This window comes from Notolepis coatsorum (genome assembly GCF_963971535.1).
Source record: "Notolepis coatsorum genome assembly, chromosome: 1".
NCBI classification, from domain to species: domain Eukaryota; kingdom Metazoa; phylum Chordata; class Actinopteri; order Aulopiformes; family Paralepididae; genus Notolepis; species Notolepis coatsorum.
In genome coordinates, this window is record NC_140165.1 from 16,794,130 (window position 1) to 16,807,772 (window position 13,643).

Here is a 13,643-nt window from a genome sequence, read left to right on the forward strand (position 1 = left end):
ACATCGCCAACTGCTCCTCCCCCTCAACCTCCCTCTCCTGTGGGGTCCCGCAAGGGTCCATCATTGGCCCGATCCTGTTCTCCCTTTACATGCTACCCCTTGGTCCAATCATTCAGAAGCACAACATCTCTTTTCACTGTTATGCTGACGACACACAGCTTTATGTTTCCCTGAAACCTAACAACCAGTCTCTACTTAACAGTCTCATATCCTGCCTGGATGATGTTAAATGTTGGATGGCACAAAACATTCTACAACTAAATCAAAACCAATGCGAAATAATCCTATTCGGTCCCCCAGACGCTGTCACCACCCTTACCAACAGCCTTGGCAACCTGTCCTCCCTGGTCAAGCCTTATGTCAAGAACCTAGGTGTCATTTTTGATCCACAATTTAAATTTGACAGACAAGTGAACTCAGTGGTAAAGGCATGTTTTTTCCAACTACGCACCATTGCCAAACTCAAAGCCCTTCTCTCCCCTGCAGACCTTCAGAGTCATCCACGCCTTCGTTTCATCTAGATTAGACTACTGCAACTCCCTCTATATAGGCATTAACCAGTCTTCCCTGTCCCGCTTACAACTGGTACAAAACGCTGCTGCCAGACTGTTGACCGGAACCTGCAAGAGACCACATCACCCCTGTCCTTGCCTCCCAGTACGCTACAGGATAGATTTTAAGGTTCTCCTATTTGTTTTTAAAGCCCTTAATGGTCACCCCCCCCCCCCCCTCCTACATCTCAGACCTCCTATCCCCCTATTCCAACACCAGGTCCCTCAGGTCAGCCGATCAGAGGCTCCTGACAGTCCGGAGGTCTAACCTCAAGCTCAGGGGGGGCCGTGCCTTTGCTCTCGCAGCCCCTGAACTGTGGAACAGCATTCCCACCTCCATTAGGCTCACCCCCTCGATAGATGCTTTCAAATCGAGGCTCAAAACCCACTTCTACCTACTAGTCTTTCCCGTTCACTGACTCATGCCCTGTTTTCCTGTGTTTCATGTGTTTGCCTGTGTGCCCTCCCATAAAACGGAGTGTGATTGTTGCTCTGTACAGCACTTTGGTTGACACGCGTCATGTGAAATGTGCTATATAAATAAATCTGATTGACTGATTGATTGAATAAAGAAAAATAAAGAAAATAAATATTATATATCAATCGAATGAATGCTCCAAGTCTATACTGTTCAGTAAAAGAAATGGTTTGAATTAATACTGCATATGAGCCAATACTTGAAGAATATTTGTAAAAATCTAATGAAAATAAACGTAGGACTAAGAAGAGGCATGGTGTCTCAAATAGGAAGAGAGCTTCAGATGGAGCTTCTTGAAGGTTCTTCCTTCTTTTACTGCACTCCATCGATTTTTAACTATGAAATGACTGATAAACTATGTCAGCCTAGTGCTTATTCGGTCCCCCTTGTGTTGCTGTTCTGTGTTCTGTATAGTGTCCAGTTACTTTATTGTCATCCCCTGTGTCTTATGTCTTACCGTACTGTCTGTTGCATAGTCCTACTGCTATAACATATCGGCTAGTCTCCTATGTCTATGTAAATGTAAATGTAAATGGGGGACCCTGATGGAAACAAGACAAACGTCTTTCTCAGGTCTGCATCCCCTTAACAATTGTGTGTATTGAGCCGTACTGTATTGTACCCATTCTGCAATCTGTTAAATAAAGTTCTCATTCATTCATTCATTCATTCATTCGTCTTACTATATTGTCGGCTGTATAGTCTTTGTGTCAGTACATGTCTGTCCTATGTCATGCTGTATCGTCTGTTGTATACTCCTAGTGTCTTGTGGTCCTACTGTATTGACTCTCCATCCTGTCTTTTGTCATGTTCTATTGTCCTCTGTTACACTGGGTGATGTCTATAGTTTTTAATTCTGTAGTTACTGTACAGGACTCTGCTCTTTGAGCTTTTAAACGCGCTATATAAATAAATGACATGACTCGTCTTGTAAGCTCGTCGTCACTGTAAATGAGTATCCTCGATGTCTTACGAGTTGAAATAAAAGTTTGAAATTAACTAGGGATGTTCGATATTGGCTTTTTTACCGATACCGATATACCGATATTGTTCAACTCTTAATTTCCGATACCGATATCGATATATGCAGGGTTTCCCCCCCCCAAAAAATGGAATAATTTCAGGTAATTAACATTACATATATCTTGTTGTGGAATTAACACAACATTATGCATACTTTTAACAATACATAAAATCAGAATTTGTTCTTACTTGCTTGCCTGGGTAAATAAAGGTTATAGAAATGTAAAAAAAAAAAAAAAAAAAAAAATTGAAAATTTATTTTAAAAGGATCAATTTAAAGTTTTAAAGTTTTTTTATAAAACAAAAAAAACGGATCCAATATGGCTTAAAACCAATTTCCGATACTTTAGATAAAAAAGTTATTTCTTGATTCAGAACAATTTTATCGTGGATGAACAAAACGTTCAATGTGAATGGTTGATTTGAATTTCAAGGACTTTTTAAGCACCTTGTTAAAAAATTTGCTGTTTTCAAGGAATTCCAGGCCTTGACTTTTATTTCCCCGTAACAATTCAAGCACTTCAAGGACCTTGTGTGAACCCTGCTAAAGTCTGGAGAGCACGCTGACTGATGGGTGCCGACCTTAAACATGGCGTTGGCCTCCGCGGGCAGGGCCACGAGGTGGACGCTGACGGCAAAGTGGAAGGTGTTGGTGAGGTGGATGGGCTTCAGCAGGGGCTCCGTCACGCTGTCCCGGATGTGGAACAAGGTGACCGTGTGGTCGAAGCCCAAATACCTGAGAGAGAGAGGTGGAGAGAGAGAGAGAGATGGAGAGACAGCGAGAGAGAGGGAGGTGGAGATAGAGGGAGATACATGGAGAGACAGAGAGAGGGAGGGAGGGACAGAGAGAGAGGGAGAGAGAGAGAGATCCGGTTAGAAAGAGGAAGACAGAGACAGAGAGACAGACAGACATCCGGTTAGAAAGGGGAAGCCTGCTAGCTGGCAGGAAACCATCATAGACACTTGACATTTTTAACTTGAAAGAAATGTACACGTGCTACTTAGGCTTAGAAAAAATAGCAAAGTGGACATACCCAATTAGAACTTCAGCTTGATATGGGATTTCAAGTTTCGAGTAGCTTTTCTCTTTCGCTTTCACAGTAATTCTACCCGACGACTGACTGGGTTTCTGTACTTTTGAAGCTGGAAACAGAAAAAAGTGAAAAAAAAGTATAATAATTCAAAGATAAGATGAAAAGAAATGTTACATACATTCAGATTTGAAAGCTATGACGAGAATGTACACCATCTATTTCTATCAATCTATCGATTCCAAAACATCTCTCCAAATTTCCTTCCAACTTACCATCAAAACTAATACTTGCAACTTTGGTATATTTATTGTCCGCAGCTTTGAGCGTGATTGCTTTGAAATCTATCATCACGGCATCGTTCGACGGACTCGCTCGAATGCTCTGGAAAACGAGAAGAAATAGAAAATAAAACATTTCAAATATACTCTTATCTAGCCCATTTGCAGTGTTCCATCGTAGACAGCTCGGCAAAACAACAGGTGGTTGTAATCAACTAGCAGGTGATTGTCATTAAATGACAACTGAGCTGTGGCACCAACCATATAGAAGCCTTGCATGGAATGTTTGTGTAGTTGGGACAACATGGTAACCAGATTATATTCAAATGTATTGTCATTACAGTATATAGCACAAGTACAGTACAACGAAAAGAAGTTGGCATCTAACCAGAGTACAAATGTAACAGTAAAAGTGCATTAACGATATACAATGTACAAGTGATCAAATGTGATATATATAACAAGCTACTGAGTAATATAATGCTAAACTGATGTATGTACAGTATAATTATCTACAGTGATACAGGTATAAATATACTATGCTAGTAAGTCAAGTCAGCTTTATTTATATAGCATGTTTACAATGACTAAAAGCTACCCAAAGTGCTTTCAAGGTAGAATGCAATAAAAAACACGTACAGTAACAAATAAAATACACTAAATTACAGTAAATAAGTATAGTACACTAAGAAACAAGAGCAAGGTGCAATATAAAAAGAGACGAGAAGTAATCAAATATATACAAAAAGTCCAGAATAACAGCAAACGTAGTTGACAGGTGACAGGCTAACTCTGGTCAAAGGCCAGGGAGAAAAGGGTGTGTTTTAAGCAGCGGTTTAAAGGCCTCTAGGCTTTAGTAAGCCATACTGGCCAGTGATATGACTAATAAGAGTTGGTGAACATTGGTGAACACTTTCGAAAGAAAATGCCCGATTTCTGTGCCGTGGTAGAGTGTAAAACATTGGAAAAGCATGATATTACTGCTCTACTGTGACTTTTGTTGAGAACATCTTTTTCTCATACATCAACATAGCAACTGTTGTTTCTTCCAACATTGGAGGAAAATGGGCCTTCATGCAAGGCTATTCTACTCTATTGGTTAGCGAGGCACGTCACGAGAACAACGTGAATATTTCTACTTCATCCAAAAAGTACTCACGGTAATTTGTACATCTTTTGTCCCCCAATTTAAGAGATGTAAATTCAACTGCTTTGGTTTATCTGCGAACACACAGAAAATGCGTACACGTTAACCAACTGATTTGCGATGACAATGTGACAATATTGACCGTATTCACATCAAGTTTCATTATTAGTTGTCATACAGAAGTACAGAATACTTTTATATAAAATGCGGCCGTTTTGCTCTTAGGCCAGGCTCAGGGTTGAGATTCATTCCTTTCCACCCCGTCCCCTTGGATCAATGACATCCTTTCAAAACATTTCCAAGAAAAGAAGATCGCAGAAAGGTTCCTTTGGTTGTTCCTTCAGGGGAATGAAGACAAACAGGGTCTACGTAGTGTTGCAAGATTCAGCCTTTGTAATTATATAACCGCAAAAAAGGCTGCGATTTGTGATTTAATTAAATAAATGTGTGTGTGTGTGTGTGTGTGTGTGTGTGTGTGAATGTGCTGAATGCATGGTAATTTGTACATCTTTTGTCCCCCAATTTAAGAGATGTAAATTCAACTGCTTTGGTTTATCTGCGAACACACAGAAAATGCGTACACGTTAACCAACTGATTTGCGATGACAATGTTGACAATATTGACCGTATTCACATCAAGTTTCATTATTAGTTGTCATACAGAAGTACAGAATACTTTTATATAAAATGCGGCCGTTTTGCTCTTAGGCCAGGCTCAGGGTTGAGATTCCTTCCTTTCCACCCCGTCCCCTTGGATCAATGACATCCTTTCAAAACATTTCCAAGAAAAGAAGATCGCAGAAAGGTTCCTTTGGTTGTTCCTTCAGGGGAATGAAGACAAACAGGGTCTACGTAGTGTTGCAAGATTCAGCCTTTGCAATTATATAACCGCAAAAAAGGCTGCGATTTGTGATTTAATTAAATAAATGTGTGTGTGTGTGTGAATGTGCTGAATGCATGAGAGTGAAAGCCTGCAACTTCTCACATTAAATGTCCGAATCCGAGTCATGAAAGAGCTGTATATATGCATGATATGCTTTGTTGGCAGACGGCTCCTTCTTATCAACACTGCTATCTAATGTTAGCAAGCGAAGCGTGTGTAGCTCGACCTCTGTAACCCGTGTTCCGCTGGGAAAGACCGTTCATCACTGCATATACAACTTGGGTTTAATCCACAAGTCAATTTGGAAACTTTGTATTACGAAATAAGACATTGGGGGGGGATGTCTGGTCACGGTACTATGATCCCTGTGGCGCATGGGATGCAGGAATGTAAACAGACACGTCACCAGGCAGCCACCCGGGAGGAAATCAAAGGAACTATGGGAGGCTGTTGCGGTCAAAAAGGGTAGCGTGATTAAAATATTACGATTCAAAAATGTATTGGAAAAAATGTATGTGTTAATATTGACTATTATAAGATCGACTAATATTGACAATTTCTTTAAATATAAAAATCGCATGTGGTTACATTTCTATGTTTGAGTGGAGATACACATTTCAAATCCATAAGTAATCTCTGCAGTTTCCTTGATAACCATGCAAGTAGACTCATGACACCATTTATTTATTATATATCGCAAATCTCAATATTGTCCACAATAATGGCAATCTTTCACCAAATGGTGCAGCTCTAGGTCTGCGGTCTGACAGAAACGTCCCCTGAAAGCAGCGCACCTTGTGAGCGCAGGGTGCCGAAGTCGAGCATCTCTATGGAGGAGTAGATTCCCGGCGCTGTGGACAAGAACGGGAGGGATTGATTGATTGATTGAAAACTTTATTAACAGATTGCAGAATGGGTACAATACAGTACAGCTCAATACACACAATTGTTAAGGGGATGCAGACCAGAGAAAGACTTTCGTCTTGTTTACATCAGGGTCCCCCATTTTCAATTCATCAGGACATATATGACATACAGATAGACCGTACTGCTACATCTATACATTTATGACATACCAGATTTGCAAATACAGTACCGTTTGTGATACAAAAAGAGTCCAGAAAAGAGAGTATATACATTTGACGTAAAAACTGTACATTGGAGGAGGTTGGGTAGGAGGGGTTGGGGGGGGGGGGGGGGACACTGTACAACTGTACAAGCAAAACTGTACATTGGAATATTGACAAAACCATACTTGGTAATTTACTGTACATTGGAGGAGGTTGGGTAGGTGGGGTGGGGGCTGTACATTGGAGGGGGTTGGGTTTGGACATTTACAGGGGCCAGTTTCGAATTGCAGTCTCCCGTAGGTGTTCTTTGAGAGTGGTTTTGAAAGTGGGTAGTGATTCACATTCCTTTACAGCTTTGGGTGGGGCGTTCCACATTGATGTGGCATAATTGCGAAACGTGTTTAGTCCCTTGTTTGAGCCGAATCTGGGTTTAACATGATTTGTGGAGCTCCCTCTGGTGTTGTGGTCGTGGTATTCACTGACCTTTGGGAAGTATTTTGACATGTACATGGGCACCTTGGTCGTGTAGTGTATCTTGTAGACCAGGCCCCAGGGGGGAAAGAAAAAAGAAAAAAAAGCACCAATGAGGAAATTACTTTGAGGCATTAGAAAGAAACTCAGTGGTAAACCGAATTGTGGCGACACATTACGATGACTAAGTGACGGTACAGTTTGCCACAGCACACGGTGCAGAAGGTGTTATTGCCGTTAAGCGTTTTACAACAAGGAGCTGCTGTAGAGGCAATATGGAGAATAGTTCTCCAAGGGGGGGGGGGGGGGGCGTTTTACAACAAGGAGCTGCTGTAGAGGCAATATGGAGAATAGTTCTCCAAGGGGGGGGGGGGGGCGTTTTACAACAAGGAGCTGCTGTAGAGGCAATATGGAGAATAGTTCTCCAAGGGGGGGGGGGGGGGGGGGGGGGGTTTACAACAAGGAGCTGCTGTAGAGGCAATATGGAGAATAGTTCTCCAAGGGGGGGGGGGGGGCGTTTTACAACAAGGAGCTGCTGTAGAGGCAATATGGAGAATAGTTCTCCAAGGGGGGGGGGGGGGGGGGGGGGGGGCGTTTTACAACAAGGAGCTGCTGTAGAGGCAATATGGAGAATAGTTCTCCAAGGGGGGGGGGGGGGGGGGGGGGGGGGGGCGTTTTACAACAAGGAGCTGCTGTAGAGGCAATATGGAGAATAGTTCTCCAAGGGGGGGGGGGGGGGGGGGCGTTTTACAACAAGGAGCTGCTGTAGAGGCAATATGGAGAATAGTTCTCCAAGGGGGGGGGGGGGGGGCGTTTTACAACAAGGAGCTGCTGTAGAGGCAATATGGAGAATAGTTCTCCAAGGGGGGGGGGGGGGGGGGGGGCGTTTTACAACAAGGAGCTGCTGTAGAGGCAATATGGAGAATAGTTCTCCAAGGGGGGGGGGGGGGGGGGGGGGGCGTTTTACAACAAGGAGCTGCTGTAGAGGCAATATGGAGAATAGTTCTCCGGGGGGGGGGGGGGGGGGGGGGGGGGCGTTTTACAACAAGGAGCTGCTGTAGAGGCAATATGGAGAATAGTTCTCCAAGGGGGGGGGGGGGGGGGGGTTTTTACAACAAGGAGCTGCTGTAGAGGCAATATGGAGAATAGTTCTCCAAGGGGGGGGGGGGGGGGGGGGTTTACAACAAGGAGCTGCTGTAGAGGCAATATGGAGAATAGTTCTCCAAGGGGGGGGGGGGGGGGCGTTTTACAACAAGGAGCTGCTGTAGAGGCAATATGGTGATTAGTTCTCCAAGGGATCTAGATAATAAAGGCATTACAGGCATTCAGGTTGGGAAACAATTATACCAGCCAGACTGAGGTTTAGAATGGAACGGGTCTGCTTGTTTTACATGTGTGGTAGAATGAGTTTACCGTAGTTTTACCAGTATGGACGGGTTTCTTCTTGACCAAGATGACACCAGACGGTGTTGGTAAGTCACAGCAAATGTAAATCTTGTTAAATGCATGATTGTTGGAAAACTGGGCGCATTACATTCTCCCAGACTACAAACAGATGTGTGCCCTTTATTGCACATAAAATCATTTTTTTACCAGTTTGTCTAATATCCACAGCTGCCATGTGTCTATTTGGCCGCTGGCTGGTGTTTGTTTTCCCACCGTGCCGGTGCGTGTGTGAGCTGCCTATGAGCGTCTCTCTCTACCTGAGGTGACCTCCACCTCCACGGGGAGGTATATAAACTGGTCGGGGTCCGACGCGTTTGTTTTGATCCTGATGAAGGCTGTGTGGTTGTCTGCTTCTCGCGAGGAGAAGCTCGCCCGCATCACCCCCTTGGTCTCGAACGGGGGGATCTCCTGAGGAGGACGAAGAAGAGTCAAAATGCTCGGTTCAGAACACTTCGGACGGGTATCTCATGTAACAAAAAGCATTTCATCAGGGTATCTGCAGGTTTCAACAAGTTCAATTTAAGACCTTTTTAATGAATGGTAAATGGCTGCATTTATAAAGCGCTTTACAATTTGTTCCTCACATTTGACCCATTCACTCACATTCACACACCGATGGCGGAGGCAACCATTTAGGTGCCAACCTTCTCATCGGGAGCAATTAGGGGCTAAGTGTCTTGCTCAAGGAGCGGTAATCGAACCGGGAACCTCCGGATTGCCAGACGACTGCTCTACCTGCCGGGCCACTGTCAATACCACTTAGAGCAAAATGTAATGCCAATTTCACTACCATACTAAGAAAAAAAAAGACAAAAAAAACTGCAACACTGAACTGGCGGATGCACTTGCCAATTTGTGTGTTCCAAGCTCTCGCCAGATGCACCAAGCTCCCGGTAACCCAGCAAGAAACGACTTGGATACAAAAACATTTCCTATATTTAATATTATTTCATCTCCCAACATCCGGGACATCTAGGCTTGAGTAAATTGTAATGAACCAAAGGAGAATATAATTTTCTTTTTCCATCTTTGACGGTGAATAACACCATGCTAACATTGACCAAAAGAGTTTTTAATACCCTGCAGATACCCTGTTCATTCATAGTCAGGGACCATTGTAAACAAATTCCTCGATACAGTAATGCAGAGTTTCTGGATCCTAGTGCCTAAAGCCCTTCAGATACCAACGTCTACTAAAGCTGGCACCAGGTGATATGAACAGAATCTCCATTAGAGACCAGATCACGTCACATGATAACACCCCTCATCCTGCCGCCTGGCCGGGGGGGTACATATGATGATAACACCCCTCATCCTGCCGCCTGGCCGGGGTGGTACACATGATGATAACACCCCTCATCCTGCCGCCTGGCCGGGGGGGTACACATGATGATAACACCCCTCATCCTGCCGCCTGGCCGGGGGGGTACACATGATGATAACACCCCTCATCCTGCCGCCTGGCCGGGGGGGTACACATGATGATAAACACCCCTCATCCTGCCGCCTGGCCGGGGGGGTACACATGATGATAAACACCCCTCATCCTGCCGCCTGGCCGGGGGGGTACACATGATGATAAACACCCCTCATCCTGCCGCCTGGCCGGGGGGGTACACATGATGATAACACCCCTCATCCTGCCGCCTGGCCGGGGGGGTACACATGATGATAACACCCGTCATCCTGCCGCCTGGCCGGGGGGGTACACATGATGATAACACCCCTCATCCTGCCGCCTGGCCGGGGTGGTATACACACCCACAAGTTGGTCCTGCCTCCCTGCTGGCCCGTCGGCAGCTCCAGGTGCAGGTCACCTCCGCTGGAGTACATTTCCACTACCTGCCAGAGGGGGAAACAAAACATGGAATCACAACACATGCCTTTAAAAGGGCTCAGCTACACTGATCAAGATAAAAGATAAAAACGGTCCTGTACACTGGAGGTATTATGGAAGGTATTACTGTTTGCAGAAACAACAGCTTTGCTAACGGACAGTGATGTATCCTGTCGGTTCCAAAAGTGAATCCTCTCTGAACTTCGGTCAAAGTGGACACTGATCCAGCGGGGACGGAAACATCACCAGGCTAGCCCTCACTTGAGACTTCATGCGCTAAACCTGTCCAGATGAGGACCGGTGCTGCTCAGACTTGAACCATAGTCATCAAAAAGGAAGGTACTGGAGCACACAGACCATTTTAGAAAGACTTTAATAAGTAAATAATAATAAATAAATAATAAAAATGATTAACTAGACAGTAGAGTGCACATCTCCACCAGGCGGCACGCCAGACACACAGACACCAAAACACTGACTGCTCTCTATATGATTATCAGCATTAGCTGAACAGCTCGTCCCTGCCATGCCTCTGCACCGTAGCACTTCATGGCACCTATTCCCTCTTTAAATCAGTGAATCAAATTAGTGTTATTGAACTAAATCAGTTGTATTGAATTAGACTAGGTTTTCATTGAATGGATTTGTTTTCTATTGAATTAATTCGTTTTTTTTTTTTTTAATCAGTTTGCATGTCTATCATGAGGATCAGTATTTATTCTAGTTATTTAGTATTTAATGGCTATAACCGAGACCCAAGTACTGTATTTCGTGCTTCCATATGTCCCATGGAAAGATTACAATAAGAAAAGCACAGACGTAGATGCTTATCAGTAGAAAAAAAGAAAAATCTCAATACAGCTATACCAGTGCGTGGTATTTACAGGGTTCCTGCAGGTTTCAACAAGTTCATTTTAAGACTTTTTAAGACCACTTTGGATAGAATTGAATACCTATTTCATAGCTACACTGGCAAAAAAAGAAAGGGGAACCGATAGGCCGTTAACATACTGCTTACTTTGCAGCCCGAACAATTCCCCCAAACATATTTAAATACAGAGATACAGAGTCATTTAAACTCCTCCACTTCAGCCATTTAAACTCCTCCACATCAGTCATTTAAACTCCTCCACATCAGTCATTTAAACTCCTCCACATCAGTAATTTAAACTCCTCCACATCAGTCATTTAAACTCCTCCACTTCAGCCATTTAAACTCCTCCACTTCAGCCATTTAAACTCCTCCACATCAGTCATTTAAACTCCTCCACATCAGTCATTTAAACTCCTCCAGTTCAGCCATTTAAACTCCTCCACTTCAGCCATTTAAGTTCAGCCATTTAAACTCCTCCACATCAGTCATTTAAACTCATCCACTTCAGCCATTTAAACTCCTCCACATCAGCCATTTAAACTCCTCCACATCAGTCATTTAAACTCCTCCAGTTCAACCATTTAAACTCCTCCAGTTCAGCCATTTAAACTCCTCCAGTTCAGCCATTTAAACTCCTCCACTTCAGCCATTTAAACTCCTCCACATCAGCCATTTAAACTCCTCCAGATCAGCCATTTAAACTCCTCCACATCAGCCATTTAAACTCCTCCACATCAGTCATTTAAACTCCTCCACATCAGTCATTTAAACTCCTCCACATCAGTCATTTAAACTCCTCCACATCAGTCATTTAAACTCCTCCAGTTCAGCCATTTAAACTCCTCCACATCAGCCATTTAAACTCCTCCACTTCAGCCATTTAAACTCCTCCACATCAGCCATTTAAACTCCTCCACATCAGCCATTTAAACTCCTCCACATCAGTCATTTAAACTCCTCCACTTCAGCCATTTAAACTCATTTAAACTCCTCCACATCAGCCATTTAAACTCCTCCAGATCAGCCATTTAAACTCCTCCACATCAGCCATTTAAACTCCTCCACATCAGTCATTTAAACTCCTCCACATCAGCCATTTAAACTCCTCCACATCAGTCATTTAAACTCCTCCACATCAGTCATTTAAACTCCTCCAGTTCAGTCATTTAAACTCCTCCACTTCAGTCATTTAAACTAATTTAAACTCCTCCACATCAGTCGTTTAAACTCCTCCACTTCAGTCATTTAAACTCCTCCACTTCAGTCATTTAAACTCCTCCACATCAGTCATTTACAGAGAAACTAAATTATTGTGAATTTTCTATGTGATAAGAGAAAATTCTGATTATTAAATGTAAGACTTTTTAAGAACAAAATGTGTCGTTTACATAGTAATGTCAGTTAAATAGAATACAATAGGAGTTTTTGAAGTTGATCTATGATAAACAAGAAGGGAAGTAAGCGGGAAAGGAGGAGGCCTGAATGTGAAGGGATGGTGGGAATATTAGTGCGATGCTTCTTCCCGGATGCTGTGAGACTGAACAGCTCGTCCCTGCCATGCCTCTGCACCGTAGCACTTCATGGCACCTATTCCCTCTTTAAATCAGTGAATCAAATTAGTGTTATTGAACTAAATCAGTTGTATTGAATTAGACTAGGTTTTCATTGAATGGATTTGTTTTCTATTGAATTAATTCGTTTTTTTTTTATTTAATCAGTTTGCATGTCTATCATGAGGATCAGTATTTATTCTAGTTATTTAGTATTTAATGGCTATAACCGAGACCCAAGTACTGTATTTCGTGCTTCCATATGTCCGATGGAAAGATTACAATAAACACGTCTTTGACTTTGATACCTGCAGCGGCTCACTGTGTGGGTTGTGGATGTTGATAAGGGGGGAGAAGCTGCTGTTGACGGGCACCCGGGCCCCAATGAAGGGCCGTAGTCTGTACGGGTTGGGGATGCCCACGCCAAACACCTGGAGGATCACACAGGATATACATAATACAGTTATATAATGTAAAACATAGAGAATATAATGTAAAATATAGAGTAGAACATAGAGAATATAATGTAAAACAGAGAATATAATGTAAAATATAGAGTGGAACATAGAGAATATAATGTAAAATATAGAGTAAAACATAGAGAATAGAATGTAAAATATAGAGTAGAACATAGAGAATATAATGTAAAACAGAGAATATAATTTAAAACATAAGAGAATATAATGTAAAATAATAAATATAGAGTCAAACATAGAGAATATAATGTAAAATAGAGAGTAAAACAGAGAGAATATAGTTAGTAGAATGTAGAGTAAAATATAGACAAACTATAAATAATTGTTGGAATTATATTAAAACATAAGAGGATAGTTAATATAATGTACAATATATAGAGGATATAGATAACATAGTTCATATAATGTAGAATATAGTGTAAAATATAGACAAAATATTGATAATTGTTGGGACCTTGAAGCTGTTGACTCTTTAGGCTAAACGAATAGGAAATTAAAGGAACACGCCAACATTTGGGGAAATTA

At 42.5% G+C, this 13,643-nt stretch overlaps 1 protein-coding gene across 1 annotated transcript in view; it reads right to left on the reverse strand.

Annotated features, from left to right (window-relative positions):
- The window catches only part of LOC311245228 (transmembrane protein 131-like), a 75,696-nt gene that overhangs the window by 54,799 nt on the left and 7,254 nt on the right, over positions 1-13,643 (reverse strand). Inside the window, exons 4-11 of the mRNA XM_084335059.1 lie at positions 12,951-13,073; positions 10,143-10,223; positions 8,639-8,789; positions 6,189-6,245; positions 4,524-4,585; positions 3,359-3,467; positions 3,087-3,195; positions 2,635-2,788 (exon numbers count right to left, since the gene is read on the reverse strand). Coding sequence (XP_084191185.1) covers positions 2,635-2,788; positions 3,087-3,195; positions 3,359-3,467; positions 4,524-4,585; positions 6,189-6,245; positions 8,639-8,789; positions 10,143-10,223; positions 12,951-13,073 — 846 coding nt within the window. The remainder of the gene's footprint in view (positions 1-2,634; positions 2,789-3,086; positions 3,196-3,358; positions 3,468-4,523; positions 4,586-6,188; positions 6,246-8,638; positions 8,790-10,142; positions 10,224-12,950; positions 13,074-13,643) is intronic.